General features: G+C 49.2%; 1 protein-coding gene across 8 annotated transcripts; it reads right to left on the reverse strand.

Moving 5' to 3' along the window:
- Positions 1-214: 214 nt before the first annotated feature.
- Positions 215-17,449, reverse strand: TEDC2 (tubulin epsilon and delta complex 2). 8 transcript variants are annotated; one of them, XM_080557194.1, is made up of 13 exons: positions 17,296-17,449; positions 17,116-17,211; positions 16,911-17,002; positions 15,802-16,483; positions 13,862-13,915; positions 11,876-11,960; positions 11,390-11,498; positions 11,052-11,153; positions 10,409-10,620; positions 8,010-8,160; positions 1,878-2,073; positions 1,439-1,656; positions 215-508 (listed from the first exon to the last, which is right to left on the reverse strand). In XM_080557194.1, the coding sequence occupies exons 1-10, from the start codon at positions 17,319-17,321 to the stop codon at positions 8,014-8,016; spliced, it is 1,605 nt and encodes a 534-aa protein (XP_080413320.1). In that variant the 5' UTR covers positions 17,322-17,449; the 3' UTR covers positions 215-508; positions 1,439-1,656; positions 1,878-2,073; positions 8,010-8,013. The 8 variants fall into 8 exon arrangements, with proteins under 8 accessions (XP_080413320.1, XP_080413318.1, XP_080413319.1 ...); XM_080557192.1 differs by having other exon boundaries at positions 215-1,340; XM_080557193.1 differs by adding an exon at positions 5,921-6,281 and having other exon boundaries at positions 215-1,656.
- Positions 17,450-19,793: the final 2,344 nt, after the last annotated feature.

The raw sequence follows: 19,793 nt of genomic DNA on the forward strand, positions 1-19,793 counted from the left end.
GAACACAGGGCCAGGATGCAGAGACACCTACACCCAGAGCACTGCTGTGTGAGCCCCCTTGCTCCACTCACAGCTTCGCCAAATACAACCCGGTACCTCGGCACACGGCAGTGGTTCGGTACCAGTCCTACTGCATTCGGGGTGGCCTCGCAGCTACCTGCTGGAGTTAACGTGACAGCATAAAAGAAAGGGTTCACAGATGTAAGAATTATGCTTTATTTCTTTTTCTAAAAAACTAGGAGGTAATAGGCCTGAAAACAAGAACCGACCACCACCTTAGGGCAGAGATAATTAAAGACAACCTCTGTCGCACCATCCACATACACACTTGCACTAGCCACAAGAAACGCTCACACGTGCCCACCCCGTTTCTCACTTTTGGGACATGAAGCTCAGCGTCACGGGGTCTGACTTTCAGAAATGCTTCAAACCACAGCCCGAGGAGTGTGCTCTGAACCAGCGACATTCAGGTGTTTGAAAACCAGACACCGCCAGACCACAAGAGGAACTGCAAAAACAGCCACAGAACTTTATAAGAACTGAGGCAGACTTGGAAATTTTTTTTTCTTTTCTTTCTTTTTTTTTTTTCTATGGCTCTGTAAGGAAATTAGTAATCCTGCCATGTATTTAGCTGGTATGGTACCGTTAATGCATGAGCCATATCCTAAATTAAGACTATGACAAGAAATAGTGAATAACTATTTATTGCACACGTATCCCCCCCGATAAACAAACTTGGACTGCAGCAAACAGTTGCAATGAAGTGACAGCAGGTGAACGCCACATTAACGGCTTTGCTGCAACTGCCCCTTGCCACAGGTGGCCCAAATCGCAGCTGAGACCCGGACTGGGGCTTTCTCTGAGCTGCAACTCCAGCAGTTTTAATATTGCTGCCTGTCTTCAGCTGACAAAGGTTACCTAAGTATGCAAGGACAGTTCTTAAGTGCTAAAAGGCTGCAGACTTGGAGGGAGGGAGCACACAGGGGAGGAAATGGGAAAAAACCCAACTCATCTGGGTTGAGTGGGAGCAGTGGTGGTGCCAGGGGATGCAGCCCTCGCTCGGCGCTTGCAGCCACACTGGGGCTGTGCCCAGCTGGGGAAACAGCGATGGCGAAGACAGTGTTAAGCTTCGAGCGTCTCCGTTAATTTTAAAATAAGAAGTGGGGAAGAAACTCATCGCAGCAGGAAAGCTTCATTAGGGAAGCGCAGGTGGCCTCTCACGTTCCATTTTAAGTTACTGTATGCCACGGAAAACAGGCAGCAAAACACATCAGGACAAACAATCTTGGATTTGCCTCCCGAGGAAAGCATTCTGGTGACCTCAGAAGTGTTCTCCAGGTCTATGAGTCAGCAAAAGAAAATAAATAAATAAACCGGGATAATAAAGCAGCAACAGCCGCCAGGAAGTGTGGGTCTGAAAATAGCAGCAAAGTGTCACCTTCATCCCCTCCGACGAAGACTCCTGCAACAGTGACAAGCTGCTAGGTGACATCTTCCTCCCGTTCTGGGTCCACGTCCTCACGCCGCCGGTGAGCCCCACCGGAGCATCTCCCATCGCAGGGAGTTTCAGGCCAGTGCCTGCGGAGGCTGCTTCACTTCAGAAATAGTGCTACCTTTTGAAATTCGAGATTCACGTCTTACGAGAAGGACGCTTTCCTGAGGTTTCAAATACAGACAGGAGCAGATGGAAAAGAATTACTCTATCATCCGCCTGTCTCCAGCTGCGTGCCTTCTGAGCGCCTGCTTCCCGGAGCTTTGCAACCTCAGAGACCTCCCCTCGAGCCTCCCGCTGCACCCCTGGCACCCACCAGCCCAGCACCCGGCATCAGACCGCAGCAGAACCAGGTACGAAACAGAAATGGGCAAGTCCCACTAACCAGCAGCTAGGGGCAGAGCTGATCCACAGCAACTTTTTAGAAGTTTTCAGCCTCCGAAGAAGAGAGGCCGCTGACACCTTCGTGCTACCGGCTTTCAGCTTCGGCTGCTTTCCTGGCCCCAGAGCTAAACAAAGCACTGGGCGAGCCCACGGCAGAACCTTGCCCAACTCATAGGGAAGGCACGCTGGTTTTAAGGCTAGAAGGTAAGAAATATTCTTAATGCATCGGGAACAGCTATTTTGCTACAACTAGTGATTTAAAAACAACACCTAAACATTGCTACTTCCATTCCTAAGCAAAATTCTTAACTCATCATCCACAAATGGAGGCTGCGGCACTCATGCGCTGCTGTGAGGAAGAAAAGCAAAGTCCTATATGATGCAAATCAGTACGAGTTTGTTCGCCCAAACAATCCTATTTTTGCAAGGACGGCGTGATAACTGTAGAGCTTCCTCACCCCCAAAGAGAAGACTCTAGAACAGCGTAGTGATGAGCCCTGACAAAGAGCACCATTTATTCTTAGACAAAACCAGGTAGTTAAGATTGATAATAATTGCAGAGATCTTGCTAAGTGTACCAGATTTCCTAATTATGCTAAAAGCAAGCCTTCCAGGCTCACAAGTATGCAGTTGTGTTGTGACTTATATGGAGCCCAAAGTTGTTAAAATATGAAAAATACTACGCCTGATTCATACCCGCACCCAGCAATTTGAATTCTGTCCCATTGTACCATTATGCAGCCAACACACAATCATAATTAGTACCACAGACTGTTTATGGTTTTATTAAAAAAACTCCTGTTAAAAAATAATTATCATTCTGGTGCTCTTGCCCTGTGAGTGTTCATGTGTCTTGTTTGTACCCAATACTCGATCTCTCCTGAAGGCAGTGAGAACTGCAGGTTCCCATCACCTTGTGTGAAGGCAACGCCGAACAATTTCAAAAGCAAGATTTGCTGTTATAAGAGGCTTCATATCATAGAGAAGTATTGTATATTTGGAAATTTAAAACCCAAAGCAAATATATACATACACACACACAGCGCAAGATCCTCAGCTATTGCAATTTTCTGAATTCCGCAGTTACGAGGGTGTGCCAGCTGCATAAACTGATGTGCAACAGATTTAATAGAGGAAAAAGGATCATGAGGTGCTGCAGAGGAGTACTACGACGTAATTCACAGTGAGAACTCACTTACAGCGCACAAAGCAACCTCACTCTGACTTGAACACGTGCATTCAGTCTCCATTGTTTTCTTCTTTTAAACTGGAGACAAAATGAGACCAATATATTGTTTCTCACTGCAACACACAAGGACTGGAGGGGGAGAAGCCTGAAGACGTACAACCAGCAAGCCCAAGCACAGCTAGGAGCTTCTGTTCTCTGAAACCAGAAGCAAAGATTGCAGACAGGCTTCTTCCAAGGCCGGTCTTCTCTGCTGACTCAGAGCTTGCCTTCTATTTGCTTTTTCCTATCCTAACTCCAGATCCACTGATTATCTTTCTTGTTCTGTCTAAAAATAAGTCAAACATCTCCGTTTGCGTGCCTAAATAGCCCACTGCTGTAATTTCTCGCCTTCTGAAATTACAGTTCAAAACTTGCTTTTAATTCCAACCCCCCCATTACCAGCTCTTTATATTCCGGCACACACAGAACAGTGCTGCTTGCCCTCTTCTCTCTAACTGGGCTCGGATTAATTAACAAGCAATAGATTTTTCTCGATTACAATACTAAAGACCTTCTTTTTTCACAAATTAAAAAAGCATGATGATAGATCTTTTCTTCTGGATGGTAGCTTTGATGTTACAAAAATAGTACTCGATCTGCATGGTGGATAATAGAAATTTTAATACTGATTTAATGAATTGTTTTCGTGTCAGACTGAGTCATGCTTAGGGTTTTTGTTTTGCAAGATTTTTTTTAAATAACGGTAAAGGAAGACTAGGAAGTTTCCAGTGAAACAAGCCTGTGCCAGGCCCAGTGTATATGCTTAAAAGATGTCTTGCTCCAGAGATGACAGATGTGGCAAGACCAAGCTAATGAGTAAATGAAATAATATCAATCTCCATTTTACAGATAAGTGAAGAGCCTGTGGTGTCAGATCCATCATCTGCTACAGCCTCTCAGTGACCCCACCTGGTGAGAGGACTCGGACTGGAAACACACAGCTGTGAACTGGCTTCCTGCCCAAAATCTATGCTGGCCTTTTCTCCCTGCTCTCAGAAGGCTGTTAAAGCATTTCCAACTCATTGCTTGCGGTATACCAAGAATTAGATACCCTGGGACAGACCGGAGAAGCGCCACGCTTCCTGCATTACCAGCGTTCAGCATCCTCTGCACGGTTTGCATTCACATGTAATACAGTAACGTTATTTTCAAATTTATCAGAAGTGGGCATAAAGGTTCTCAGTAAAGCTTCAGGTGGAAATCAAGCTCTTACACTAAAGACAGCCTGATAAGCACACTGTTTTCTCTACTATAAATCCTCTAAATTTTGGTTGTTGGTAGCACAACATTTCCATTTAGGCACCACGTTAGTCAATTCAACTTCTGTAACTCTGGGAGAGATTGCCTTGAGTTGAAAAAAAAAAAAGCGTGTGTGTGTGTCTCAATGCTTCTGCTACAAGTTTGCTGTCCTGAAAGCAAGGACTCAGCATTTTAGAGTACTGCTACCCTTTCTAATAATCCTTGACCAGCACAACTGAGTGCACACGGCCTAACAAATGGCTGATTCAGGTTTACGTGCTTCAGACTTGACTACATACAGTGCTTTAATTAAGCAGCCTGCTCTCTGGAGCTCATACAGAAAGCTCATTTCAAGAATAATGCTGGCAGCAAATTTGTTACCTACAGAGTGAGCTGGGAGTTCTCCCCCCAGTTCAACACTTACCCACTTAAACTGTTTCTTGATGAAATGCACCTCTCTCACACAGTCGGTCTGGTTTTGCCTCTCCAAACCACGATGCCTGGGCAGCTGGGAAACCTGTCCTGCTTTTGCTGCGGGCGTGGGACCCTGAAGCCCATGCTTTACGCAGTCATCCACTGTTAGATCCCCTCAAAAAGGATGGAAGAGGAACGATATTCCCCCATGTCAGTTTCTGAGGTTCACCTTGTCTCCAAACGAGGAAGACTCATGTTATTTCTGCATTAGATGGAAAATGCCTAAATCCATGCTGCTTACTCTCTACGTTCTGTATTTCTCAAAAAAGGAGCTGTCGCAAGCACTTGATGGCATATCTGAGAATATCTGCTGCATAAAACCCTTGAAGGTTTCAACGCTAAACACCCAAACCTAACCTAACTAGTGCACATGAAACTCTGTAAGAGGGTCTACTGATTGCAGTGTGCACTGACAGAAGCACTTCTTCTTCCCACTTGCCAATCATATTTAAAAAACAAAAACAGTAAGCATAAAAGTGGCAGAGGGGAAGGAAGGGAGGAAGCTGGTAGAAAAGAAACTAGAGCAGTTGGCAGGGTTTTAATATCTGTAAAGAAATTAGAAAACAAACCAAACAACAACAACAAAACCACCTCTACCCACAATTCGGCTTCACGTCCTTCAGCAGTGAAAGCTAAAAACTTTATAAGACTCTACTGTAAGGGACAAGGCAGGAATAAGATCTGCTCATACTTCCTGACCCTCTCCATGCTTTGGCTTGGCTCAAGTCTGCACAACGCTGGTATCACCTATTACTTTCACAAAACACTGTATATTTCTTGCATTTATGGTAATACTATTTCCTGAGATCACAAATATAATCTGTCTTTTATCTTCATCTCATTTTGAAGTACCAACATAACTTTCTCCTGTAACAATGGCACATTTTCTAACAAAAACAACCCCCCCCCAAACTCAGAGTTAAGCTGCTATTGAATCTTCCTATCTGCTATCACACAAGATTCATTTGAAAAAGTGAGTCATTCAGATGATTTAAAGTCTTACATATTTATGAAAATTGGCAAAATTATAAAACGCCTTTCAAATAGTGTAGGAAGCATAACAAAACCACACTGCACCCAGAGGCACAGAACAACCCAGCTACCTGCCAGTCAACATCTTGGTGACTCTTCTGCAACTGCTCCTACATTTTCAGCTTTCCTTTGAGCTTGAAGCAACCCCTGCCCATGAGATCACGTTCCTGTGGGCTTGGTCTCTTTTTCACACTCCTTTCACACCTGTGCAGTCCCTGCTGTGGCTGCCAATTTACATCAAACTGCTCTGAGCAGCTCCTCACGCGTGCTGGTATGCCTGGTGGCAGGTCTCACTGATCTGATGGTGAAGTGCCTCCAGCTTCTTCCTTCACCCCAGATTTCTGATGAATTCCCATGCTGTCACACACACAGCCACCTTCAGGTATCTTGAAGGGGCAAATGCCTAGTCACACAGAGAAAGCTGGCTTGGGTCTGGGGGAAGAAAAATATGGGATAAGCCTTCCATCCCTTTACCACCTACACAGTCATGCTAAACCAGCATTTTCCCCATTTTCCCAACCTTTTTAACAAAGTCAAGAGGTCATATACAGTTGTCCCTTACAGCAGCTCCATACTACATCCGTCTGTTCATGCATCCGCTTCCACATATGCATGCAGAAAAAAAAGCCAACCCTTCAGATAAAATACATCCAGGCTCAAAAGCAAACATCCCTGGGTAGCTGCTGCGTGCTTCTGTTGCACATGCCAGAGCTGCCCCAACTGCCGACTCCATGGGAAATGAAATCCTATATACGAACAAACAAATGCAATCCGATAAAAAATAAATAAAAGAGAAAGTAAGAGATGCTGATTTTCATATATCTGGATATTTTTCAGTGAATTGGGAGCACGTCAGAAAGGGCCAAATATTTGGAAAAGAGAGACAACCTTATCTCCTGCCATGAAAAAATAATGACCAATGTCAGCATTGCTAAGAGCTAAATCACTCCACACAAACAGCTCAGTCCAGCGACATGATACAGCGCAAGTCAAACTAACAAGAATTAAAACGCTGCAGTGGCCCTTCTCTAAATGGACTTAAAAATGCAGAAGTATTCCATACGACTCTAAAGCATTGCCTAAATTGCCACACAGCAATGCCAGGGGATGTAAGGCCCACAAACGAAGACCTAAGATGCATAAAGAACCAAAGCTGGAGTTTTCCCATGGTGATAAGGTCAGAATTGCTCAAGTACCTGTATTTCCCATAGCTGGGCAGGATATTGCACTAGTCACTCTGGAAAACGACTCCAGCAGCCACCAGCACAGGTTCAGCAGCAATGCAAAGGGCTGAGTGCCATCTACCGGACTGCTTTGTCAGCTCTCCACTGCTGCAGCTGGATTTCCCTGACATCTCCCCTGAGTGCAGACAGCCCAAACCTTCTCAGACTGCTGCCTCAGGCATGATCAACACCTAAGATGATCCAGCAAAAGTATTTCAGTTGTAGGCTAGTGCAAGTCATTACAAAAGAGCCTGGCGAGCTGTGAAACTGCCTGAAGAGGCCCCTGCTCTGAGCAGCAATGTGACTGGCAGGCTAACAGCAAAGGACTGCTCCGGCTGCAGAGCGGTGCAGGTGCCAGCCCAGCTCGGAGCAGTTGGCTGTCTGGGAACCAGACTAGTTCCTGAAGAGGCACTACTGCATGCAACCTCGGCTTCTGCGGATGAAAACATCAGAAACATTGCTAGTCAGTGAATATTAGTCAGTCACAACTATAATGCTGGTTATATACCGATTTGTGAACACGGTAATAGGGAAGCAGAAGCTCAGGTTCTCTGGATTTTCTGACACTGGAAAGCTGTGCCCCCAGGATACTGCGATCAGTGTAAATTACGTCTTACGGATAGCTACAGTCTGAATACAAGGGCAGTGTCACGGCTGAAGAGGTCAAGAATCCAGGGCTGGCTGGACAGACAGACCTTGGAAGACTTTGAAGAAAAGCCAACAGCAGTACCCATGGAAACACTGAAGGTTTCTGAAGCTTCAGAGAGCCTCAGAATTAGCAGTTGTAAAACTCATATACAAAGAAAAAGCCAAAAGCCAGGAATTTAGTTTCCTTTAGTTGGACAAACAAGCAGAGTAAGAAAAAAAAAGTTATTGGTAAAGATTTATTGCTTAAAACTGTCTCTGGTTATGCGAATGGCTGGTAGTTGGCTCTCACCAGATCAGTCTGCCAGCTCATCTCTCACCAGCACAGGGAATCGCTCGCCGCCTTCACAGAGCTGGGTGTAAATCGCCCGATACAGCTGAGCTGCAGAGGCCTCTGGGTATGCCTTGGACTCCAGGACAGGCAGGAGTTCTGTCATCGTGAGCTGGGCAGGAACAAAGAAGACACGTCACCAGAGCGGAGCCAGGGTGCACTTCGGGGATTCCTGGAACTGAAGTGGCTGCATAACAAGCAAAAGCTACCCAGAGCAGTATGAGTAATACCACATTAACTGGCAGATAAATGCTTTCTTTTGTCATATTCAACAGCGACAGAGTTGTTCATCCCCTGCTCATAAAGCACACCAGCAGCCACCCAGCGCTCCTCAGCCAGCGAGATAAGTGGCAGTGCTTTTCTTCTGCGGCCTCTGTCAGCACCGTGCTGCAGAGAAGGCCCAGCGCTGGGATGAGATCAGCTCTCTGCAAGAAACTCAAAGCAAGCATGTACAAAATTGATTTGGGAGCTCTGCAACCACACAGCAAAGAGCTTACTCACCCACTGCTAAGTTCAACTCCTCATAACTGATTGCTCTTGCCTCCTCCCACTTGGGTCACATTAATACAAGACAGGTGGGCAAAAGGCCAGCCCCAGCCCATGCAGAACAGGGATGCTGCTGGGGATGCTAGAGCTGTCTGACTTTCCCTGATCTGACCTCTGGCTTATTAAGCCTAGCTCATGATCTCAGTCCACACTCCCAAATGACCACTGGCCTTTCACAGTATAATTAGCAGCACAAAGCTCTGGGACGATGACCGGGACTGACAACTCGAGCAGAAGTGTACTTCCTGTCAAAGGACAAAGTTACCCCTTAGTGCCCCAGTCCTGAATTAATACTCAGGAAGGCATTTTGCCTGGAATTTTTCAGCTGGTATCTGCTAATGAACTCCAAGCAGTCTGCTCATTAAAACTCCACACAGCCTACTATGCACACTGCCTTCCCAGGAGAAGAGTGGACAATAAATTGCATGTGACAATCACGTCCCTCAAAGCGTGGTTCAACGGTGGAAACAACGGAAGACCCAAACAGAACAGAGTACAGGACATCTGCAGGGAGTCCCCTCTCCAGTCCTCTATAAACCCCTGCAGGAAACAGGGACAGAGCACAGCTGCTAAACTCTCGAAAGAGTTAAGATTTGTAGACATAAGGAGAAAATTGGCACAAGAAGAAGTGCTACATTTCCCCACTTCCTATGAGAAAGACCCTTCTCTTTTCCATCCCCCTGATCTGCTCTTAATGCAGAAGAATAGAGGGAAACAGACCTTCACCGAAGACAAGCTAAGAGTTAACAGGACTTTTTATGATTCTTGCTGTTCCTCTACAGAAAGGCAATGGACAGGGCTGGCCCAGAAATATGAAGCTCATTTCCCAGTGTATTTATCTTGTACCATGTCCATTCACTTCACCTGTCCCAATAATTTTACTTATCTTGCATATTCTACACAGAGCTGCTTCGGATACTCAGCGCTCACCCAACACAAAGCTAAATCTATTTAATCTATAAATCTATTTAAATACATGTGCAGAGGAAATAGGGCCAGTCAATGAAGCATCAGGCTTCAGTAACTACTACATTTGGGGCACACAAATAGTAAAGATCTCACAACCTGTAATTCAAGGATATAGCGCTAAAAGCCCCGCTGAAAACAAGCAACAGTCCATCTTCAGCCAGAAAGGGAAGTATGGCCACTTACAAATAGCTCTTCCACAGGTTATAAAAAAAACCCTGCTTTTCCAAAGCCTCTGTCATTGAGATAGATCAAAGGGTATGTCAAAGGAAGAGGGCAGATGTGATTTCACAGATCTCTGCCCTTTGCTGTTGGAGGTTGAGAAGAACAAATGATCCCTGTGCAGCAAGCTCTCTGGTGGAGAAGCTGACCTCCTTTCATGTTCTTACAGGAAGTCTCAGGAAGGTAGAGTCAAGAGTAGCAGCACAGTGGTTTGAAATTAAAAGGAAAACAACAGACAGCAGAGAAGTTCACCGGTTGAAGAGGTCACACAGAAGAGAATGACAGAGTGGGGGCCCTAAGGGGACTATAAAGGGCTGCCAAAAGCAATCTCCAAGCACTACGAACATCCTCCACTGCCTTACTCCAAAAGAGTGGCTAAAAAAAGGGTCTGACACTTAAAGCGCTCTGCTGCGGTCTTAAAAGAGCAAGTCTGGCTATCTGCAAAGTGAGGCACTAATGGGACACAGATGACACAGACCACAGACATGAAGCATAAACACAGAAACACCACTGGGAGGGCCTGCTGTACGACTGCTCCTCCACCGTGATCCAGTATCCCAACTTTTGCACCACAATTGTCCTTTTCTTGCCCTACCACGGTAGCATTAACACTCTTAAAGACTCACCTTTTGTAAGGCAATTTCCTGGTGCAGCACTGACACTTGCAGCTTCAAGGCAAACAGGTCCCTCAGCTCCTGGAAACTGGAGTACCAGAGGAGAGGCACAGCCAGCGTGCCTGCGCTGCCACATGCCCGACCCCTGGCAGGAACACAGCTGGGACAGCAGTTTCCTACATCCCCAGCGCAGTCTGGGTGCAGCCTCATCTGGGACTCCACAGCTGTCAGGGTGAAGAATTGGCAGGAGACAGGAATATGCAAGTTAAACCCGTACTCACAGAACTTGTCACCTACTTACTCTTCCTAGAAATTAATGACTAATGACATTAGACTCGTCAGGGTAAGCTCCTCATACATGGCACAATCTTAAGTTACAGCATGCAGTGTCCCCAGTCTCTTGATGGTTCCGTCACCAACTCTTTTGAATTGCACCGGATAAAATTTTCGAGCCTCTCCCAAACACAGATGGGTGGCAAACAGGTACCATGGCTTCACTCGCCACCAGAGACGCTTTTATGTACTACTTTACCACAAATGACAACCAGGAGAAAAATGATGTTGGTCCATAATGTTCTGAACACAGAGGGCAAACCACTGTTCAAGCATAGCTGGCCACATTCATACCTGACCACAAACACAAGGACTGGCTCACCTGCTTGCAGAAGCTGCAGCTTATGCAAGCATTGGGAGACTGTGGTTTGCAAACCCTCCAAGGTTAGCAGGCTTTCATACTCTCTTTGCAGAGTGGGATGGTCTAGAAGAGAAGCAGAGGAAAACCAGCAGGCATGAACATACTGCAACTTTCTTCTACATGTCACCTCCTGGAGCAACCTTGGGTTAAACCAGCCCTTACTTTGGACAGAGAAGGCTCCTGTCCCTGTCCCTCATGTCTGGCACACACCAAGAGCAAAAGATGCATGGAATTGGAACCCACCAAAATCATCCTTACTCCACCCTCTGCCCTCCTCCCCCATTTCCCTTTTTTCTTACCTGCAGGCTCAGCTTCCACATACCGGCTCAGAAGGGATGGGACATCCTGGAGGACCTTTAATTCCTCCTCTATCTCCGCAGGACTGAGTGCTGGCGTCGGTGAACAAAACTCAAACAGCAGCAGCTTAAGGAACACTACACAGCACAAGCTCTGTGCGCTACATTGAGCCCCAGGCAGCTGGGATCAGGGGCGGTGGCAGAGGGTAAGCAGCCCATGAAGTGTCATTTGCAGACAGCAGGTGGGGACAGCACAGCTGTCTGTGGCCTCTCTACCTCGTGGCTGTGTTTATCTGGATACCAAGTTTTATAACTATTCCAAAGCTGCACTATGAAAAAGAAAAAATACTTCCTACGGACTGGACTTAACCTCCTGTTACTGGAAGTGTAACTCTCCGCATGGAAGTACCTCCCAAACTGACTGAACCCGCTGCTTGCTGCACTGCACCACATGCTCTTGGAAGGGGGTGGCGAGCTGAGGAAGGATACAGTAGTCTGGATCCTCTCTGTAAAACGCTTCCTTGCAGCTGCTGCATCTGCACTTGTTTGGCAGAGACGGCTTTTCTCCCATGCCCTGAAAATTCAAAAGGGACAGGACATGGAAGAGTTATGCTGTGTTGTGCAAGACAGCGCTCACACTGAGCTGCGACACACCGACATATCGGCACTTCAAACACAAGCATCTTCCTCGCCACTTTCTTTCACCAGAAAAAGTGGCTGTTCACTAGCTTTTCCTCCCCTCAGTTTTCCAGACTGGTATTAGACCGACAATAACACCCTACAGAAAGCTTCAAACACTGCAAAACACCCCTGTCCTTTCTCTCAGCTTGGTTTGAGGGGAAGGGTTTACAGCCAGCAGAAGAGACAACACACTTCCATAAAACAGAACGTGAACCTGCAGCACATCAGTAATTCTGCTGCATTTCCCTACATGTGGTTTTATCCCATAGGAAACATAATAAGCTTCCATTTTTTTCTTGGGGGGGATGGGGTGGGGGACAAGTCTCTTGCATTTCTGTACATTTGCTCTTTTAGCAAATGTGTACAAAAAGGTTACTATGGTAGAGCAGACAGGACAAACACCCTAGCTTTTACCACCAAGATTCCTTCATCAGCTGAACTTCCTCGAGACTCTTCTTTAATTTAACTTTTAAATCTTTAAATTTAAATCTTTAAATTTAACTTTAAATCTTTTTAAGTACAAAGTGGCATTTTTGGCAAGAAGCATGACAGCCGTGCACCAGTATCACGGACACAAAAAACAGAAGTTTAAGCACAGCACAGTATCAAAGTAATCTGGACAGGACCTTGTATCAGAGACCAGGTTTTAGAAGAAAATGTTATGCTAATAACAGTGCTACCAAGGAGGTGCATTTAACCTACAGACTTCAACATTCCCACTGATGCCCAGACCCCAAAACATCCTTTATTCAAATGACTGCTTTAAAGAGCTGGTGCATCTCAGCCATTTCCCCCAAACCTGCCACAACACACAGCAAGAGCCATCAGGAGGAAGCTTAAAAATAGCTACGTAGTACGTGACTGTCTAACCCAGGCGTGCATGTGTCTTCTCTCCATCTGGATGGATCTTTTAAATCATGATAGAAAATGCAGTTTTCAGAAACACATTATGCAAAGAAATAGTAAGGTTAATGGAACAGAAAAGAACAGAAGTTACCACGTGTGCCAGGCAAGATGCATTCTCTCTCTAAGTGATCTACAGCACAAAGGTTATTTTCAATTTGTCACTAAGTTGAAAGTAATTGTGAAGAGTGTAAAATTGTACTGGAGTGATTAGGATGCTGAAAGGCTTAATTTACAAGGGAAAATTAAGGGAACCAAGTCTTTACAACTTGCTGAAGGGCATCTGACAAATTGCTGTCTGATAAATGACAGTTCCCCACAGGAGGAGCATTTCTTGAGGGTAACACAAAGAGCTGTAACTAGATTCAGAGTTAAGCTTAATATCTGGACAAATCACGTAATTAGAAATACGCTAAATTATCACAAGATTTCCCAAATGAAGCGGTGAGAGAATCCTTCCTGGGGACTGGAGAACAGGCAAAAGATATGCTTGGGTCAGCAATGGATTGGGAAACTTTCGTTGCACGGGGTATACAGGCACCCATGCCACACGGTTTCCTGCCTTCAACCTCTAGTATACAGGCTGAGCGAAGACTTCTGCAGCACTTAAACCTGTGATTAAAGCATCCCTGTACGTTTCCAATTTGGGGATTAACAAGGATTAGCACTCTGAAAACAAATGTAAAACTACTGGCTAGATCAGCATGAAAACACACACAGTTGAGAGCAGCCTTGCAGACAGCCGGGTGGGACTGATCCTCCTGCTCCAACACCGCAGGGCCGATGCCCAGCCTGCCCCAGAAACCAGCCAGGGCTCCCCCCAGCCTGAGCCCTCCTTCGCAGCCCTTCAGCAGAGGAGAGTCGTGGCCTGGATGACCAGGCTGGGCTTACCTGCAGTTCCTGGAATAGGCTTTCCTGTAGGGATGAGGTAGCTTCAGCTGGCATCTACAAAACAGGAAAATCGTTAACTTTGACTACTGGAGGTCAGCAGAGCCTGGTCTTCACGTAGAGAAAGTTACATTTTGTCTAAATTTGAAATGAATTTAGCTGTGGCGGAAGATGTCAAAAGCCCTGGAGATGGAATCCACCACTGCCTTCAGCCTGTCCTCAAGGCAAGAGGATTGGTCGCCTCCACAAACATCAAAGGAGCTGACCTGGGAGAGCTCCTACCCCCTACCACCAGCAACCAGCGCTTCATCCAAGGTGAAGAGCCAGGACCAAGCCCTGACAGAGCGGAGCAAAGACACAGAAGCAACACCTTCAAGGAAGCTAACCATTAAAAAGTGTGCACATGCAAACCTTCCTAACTATACTGCCATACCTGAGCACGACAAGGCAGCTTTGCTTAGCGCCACATCACACAAAGCAACGCAAAAGGAACATTTCAGCTTCCTCTGGGTATATTCCTCTTAACCCCGTAGTAGAATAAAACCTAACTTGTGATTGCAGAAACATGCATGTTGGCAGGTATGGCTAGAATCATGTGCAAACTACGAACACGGGACTTTACGGGACTGGGGCGATTAGTAGATGGAGTGGGAGTTCAGGTGGTGTTTTCCTCCATCCCTACAGTGGCAGGGAGGGGTACAGAGAGGACACGGAAAGCCCACCTGATAAACACATGGCTCAGGGGCTGGTGCCAACACAGAAATTTTGGGTTTTTTGACCACGGGGTGCTTTACTCAGCACACGGCCTGATAGCTGCAGCTGGGTCCCACCTGTCTCCAAGGGGAAAACAGATCCTAGCCCAGGAGCTGGCAGGGCTCATTGAGAGGGCTTTAAACTAGGTAGGAGGGGGGGCGGGGATGAAATAAGGCTTCTTAGAGGTGTGTCGGGGGAACAATGTCAAGGCTGGGGGAGAAGGCAATGGCCCAACTGAAGTGCACCTACACTAATGCACGCAGCACGGGCAACAAACAGGAGGAGCTGGAAGCCATCATGCAGCAGGCAGGCTGTGACTTGGTTGCCATCACGGAAACCTGGTGGGACCACTCTCATGACTGGAGTGCTGCAATGTCTGGCTATAGGCTCTTCAGAAGGGACAGGCAGCACAGAAGGGGTGGTGGTGTGGCTCTCTAATATAGAGAGTGTTTAGATGTTGGGGAACTTGAGGCTGGAAATGATACGGTTGAGTCCCTATGGGTTAGGATCAGCGGGAAAGCCAACAAGGCAAGCATCCTGGTGGGGGTCTGTTACAGACCGCCAAACCAGGATGAGGAGACGGATGAGGAGTTCTACAAGCAGCTGGCAGAAGTTGCAAAATCGTCAGCGCTTGTTCTCGTGGGGGACTTCAACTTCCCAGACATATCCTGGAAGCACAACACAGCCCAGAGAAAGCAGTCTAGGAGGTTTCTGGAGAGCGTGGAAGATAACTTCCTGATGCAGATGGATAGAGAGCCTACCAGGGGAGGTGCCCCGCTGGACCTTCTGTTCACAAACAGAGAAGGACTGGTGGGAGATGTGGTGGTCTGGAGCTGTCTTGGGCAGAGTGACCACAAAATGGTAGAGTTCTCTATTCTTGGCAAAGTCAGGAGGGGGATCAGTAAAACTGCTGTCTTGGACTTCTGGAGGGTTATCAAATATCAGAAGTCTTAATTAAAGGACTTTGGAGTTCCAGCCATCCAAGAGTAAGCCCCTTAGCACGGCAATGTGTACTCAGTAACTACAAAGGCTTCTAAATTGTAAAGGGTCCTTCCTACTGAGAAGGATCTGAGGAGCTGTGAGACCAAAGCAGGTCCTACAGAGCAGTGGACAATAAAGCAGACTTGGCAGTTGTGCCAGGCTAAACATCCAGCAGAGCAGAACAACGGTTCCCATCTCCCAGCACTCACCCCTGCTGCTGGACGGTGACTGTCCGAGGTGAGGTGCTCCCTCCAGAGATGCCTTCAGCTGTTGGGTTCTCCTTTCTGCTGGACTCTCCACAGGAACCACAGCTTTTCTTCCCTGCATCAATTAGCTGCCTGCCAGCAGCTACCAAGTTCCTTTCCCCAGATGAATCCCTTATGGAGAAGCTTTGCTGCTCCTTGAGGGCAGATTTGGATGAACCAGGTGCCCTTTGGAGTTCAGTCGCAGCACAGACCCCTTGGTCACTGGCACTGTTGGCTGGCCTATGACTCCTTCCTTGTTTGGAAGCCACCCCTTTTGAAGAGCTCTTCCCAGCTGTCCTGGGACCCTGAGAAACACATCTGGCTGGGGCTCTCCTTTGTGGTTTTTTCACATCTGGGTCAGTCCTGTAAGGTGCTCTTAGCTGGTATGGAAAGGGCTTCTTCAAAGAGGCAGGCTTTTTGCTTACAGCCCTCACCTCCCTGGTCACAGGAACATCTCTGACAGACACAGGCACTTGCTGTTCTTGAGCATTTTCAAAAGCAGGTCCTTCATCTGCAGGTTTCTCTGCTGGAGCTACTTGGGCCTCTAACGAAGTTTTTGAGATGCTTTTCCGGACTTTCAGAGCCTTCTCTAAGGCCCTGTTCAGCAGCTCCAGCTCTTCCAGCTCCTTTGGTGAAGGCCTGCTCTCTGCGAGAGGAGAAGACGTATCAGAAGATCCAAAACCGAATCCTCCCCATTTCTCTCTACGTTACCTCACTCTTCCAGCTGCTGCGGAAGGAAATGGAACCCACTGAACGGCGCGACAGGTACCGTGGCCACACTCCCACAGCGAGTGCACAGCGCAGCAGGCAGATACGCCCAAACCCCCGAAGACCCAGCACAGATGGGAGTCACAGAAGGAGATCCCCCGGGGGCAGCCTCCCCTTGGCTGACAAGCGTCACCTCGGTCGGGCCTCGGTTACCGCACCGCGGCCCCACGTGCCACGGCATTGGTGGAAGGGAGAAGCAGAGGAAGGCTTGCAGTCAGCGCAGTGCAGCTTCTAACACCTGAGCTGGCTCGGCCCCGGCCAGGCCAAAGCCCTGCGTGACACCAGCTCGAGAGGGAAGCGCTCACCACGTCCATCCCCGGAGCTGGCCTCTGGCTTCGGCTCTTCGTCGTCCTGGCTGTCCCTGCGCGGGGGGCACACAGAGCACAGACCGGCAGTGCTGCACACCCCCGGCCCGCCTCCCTCCCCCCGGGTCCTGCCGCCCCCCCGGGGGCTCGGCCCGGGGGCTGCGGGGGGCTGGAGGCGCAAGGCCCGGCTCGGGGCCGCACTCACCGCCGCAGGAGGGCCCGGCTCCGCGCCGCCCGCTGCTCCAGCTCCCGCCGCCGCTCCGCGCCGCCGCCCAGCGCCGCCGCCAGCGCCGCCGCCAGCCTGCAAGGCCCGGCCGGGGCCGTCAGCCCGAGCCGCCGCCGCCCAGCCCCGCACCCGGCACCCCGCACCCGGCACCCCGCTCACCGCCGCCCGCAGCCCGCAGGCAGCATGGCCCGCTCCGCTCCGCACCGCACCGCTCCGCCGGGCGCTCCCGCTGCCTCCTGCCCGGCCAGGGCCTGTGCGAGGCGGGCGCTGAAGGGGAAGGGCGGCCCCAGGCTGCGGAGCACCGCCCAAGGCCTCCGGGGCCGGCCCCGCTGCGCCGCCCGCCCCCGGCCGCCCCGCTCCGCCCGGCCCGCGGAGCTGGGGGTGTGGGAGGCCGCGGTGCCCGCGCAGGGCGTCTGAGGTGTCCTCGCCTCGGAGGGCTGTGTCCCCAGGGTGGGATGTTGGGGGTTCCCCTGTCGCCCCCTAACCGCAGGCTTTCGTGGAGAGAAAGCCGGGGGGCTCTCGGTGCGCCCGCAGCACTTGTGGAGCCAGGGCTGTAAGCCCCTCGCGAAGCGTTATTTTTATATCAGTAAAAGCGTGGAGCCGATCTCGCAGTGCGTTCTGGGCTGCCGCCAGCATCGTCACAGCCTGCTTCCAGAAGCCGTTTGTGCATCTGGGGCGCGCAGAGAACGGATTTCTGCAAACTTGGCAGCAGAAGCGGAGCATTATGCCGTCCTCTCAGCAGCCTGTGTCTCACAGGTAGGCCCGAGTTCACAACACCCAACGATTCTGCTTTCCGAGGCCAGGCAGTGCCCAGCCTGCTCCTCCACGGGCCAGCGGGCCCCGCAGCGCTACCCGAAACGTCGGGCAGGGCACGCAGGAACCGGGCAGGTCAGCGGCTGCAGCGCTGCGAGCCGCCCGGCACCGGCAGGGCCCCTGCAGGCCTTCTGGATGGATCACCTCTTTGGGCACAAAGGGCTTGGAATCGCCAGGCGTGCTAGAATTTGCATTTCGGTGCAAACAGCGAATCCCTAAGATGTTTTTGGCCAAATAGATGGTTTCATCTCAACTCCAAGCACGCAACACGTCTTCTGACTCCCATCTTTAGGCAGAATTGTTGCCACGGTTTTCTCCCAAGGAGGTTTAAAAGCCGGTCGCAGCTGTGGTGCCGAGGTGCGGTTCTGCTCCTGCTCAGCGCAGGGCCGGCCTCTGCTGCAGCCAGGTGCTGCAGGAGAAGGGAGGCAAAGATCTTGTTAGGCACCTGCGTGCTGTTGACATCTAAGCGATTAAAAACAGCTGAAGAGAAGATCAGTCTGCTGTACTGTAGGAAAGTCACAGGAGGCTTGATCTGATGTCACCAGCTTCTGCACCACGTCTCCGTGGTTTGGAAATGCTGAAAAAGGAAGGCCCCCCCCACCAAGTTTCGCTCAGCATTTGAGATGAACCAGGCGCGCGACCCCTCCAGAACCTCTGGCTTTGTGCAGGCAGCGGGATGCCTACCGAGGCTAAGAAGGCTGCAATGCTGGGAAGAAGGATGGAAAGGGCGCTCCCACTGGGAAGAAGGACAGGTGGCCATTTCATGCCACCAGTGCTAGAGCCTGTCCGTGGCCTGGAGTCGGAGCAAGGCTGGGTGAGCACCGCTGCCACCAGGAAATCAGAGGGGCGGTGTGTCAGGAGGGTGAGGCCGGAGCTGCCCCTTCCAACAGCGGTGAGCACAGCGTTTGTTAAGCTGTGGAGCGAAACTGTGCTGCAAGAGTTAGGGTGAGGTGATAATTAGCAGGTGGAGAGCAGAAACTTTCTGACAGGGATCAAAGCACTCTGCTAATACTTGAGGCTCAAGACCTGCCCATGACAGAGCAGCCTTGCTGCCCTAAGAGTGCTCCCGTCCTGTGTGAGCAGCGCCTCTCCTGCTCTGTCTGCACCTCTGCCACCAGCTCCTGCTGCCTTTTGTTGAGCCTTGCAACAGGGCAGCTGCTGGGCAAACTGAGTCGGGCCTTCTCTTGCGGATGTGGAGCCTTGCCTGTGGCTCATCTGGCAAAATCCAAGGTAATTGTGTCTGATTTTTTTTTTCACTGACTGCAGCTCCTGGTAGAAGGGGTAAAGAGCAAAAAGCAATATTCTGTTCACATAGCAGTGAGCCCTGACCCAGTACTGACCTGGTGTGCCGGCACAGGAGGCGTTTAGGTCAGGACTGAGTGACTGTGTTTCAAACTAACAGAGTCTAAACTATCATTCTATTTCATGTTAGTGCTTGCTGGGAAAATGCTGGGTTCTGTGATACAGCACATGCTAAATAACATTTAAGTTGATGCTAATTACTACTTAAAGATCTATTTACAAAAGACAAGTAGGTTAAAATACCTGTGCAATGTAGAAGTGGCGGCTGCTCCAGTTATTTTCAGTCCCTGCAGTGGTAACGTGTTTTGCATAGGTGAAATGTGGGGGAAGTTACGGTGTCAGCATTTGTTGCTCACATTGACAGGTGCCCGGTAATATTCTGCAGTCCATATTCCTTCTTTACTGATGGCCCGACTGTCAAATGCCTGGAAGCTAATAAATATAGCTGTCCATACACTTGGATCTCCTGCTGGGTGCCTAAAGGCCTTTGAAAACTCAGCCCAGAGGCTATCATGGCAGGAGTCCCTAGGGTAAAATTCAAG

This window comes from Anser brachyrhynchus, assembly GCF_964034855.1.
Source record: "Anser brachyrhynchus genome assembly, chromosome: 15".
Taxonomy (NCBI): domain Eukaryota; kingdom Metazoa; phylum Chordata; class Aves; order Anseriformes; family Anatidae; genus Anser; species Anser brachyrhynchus.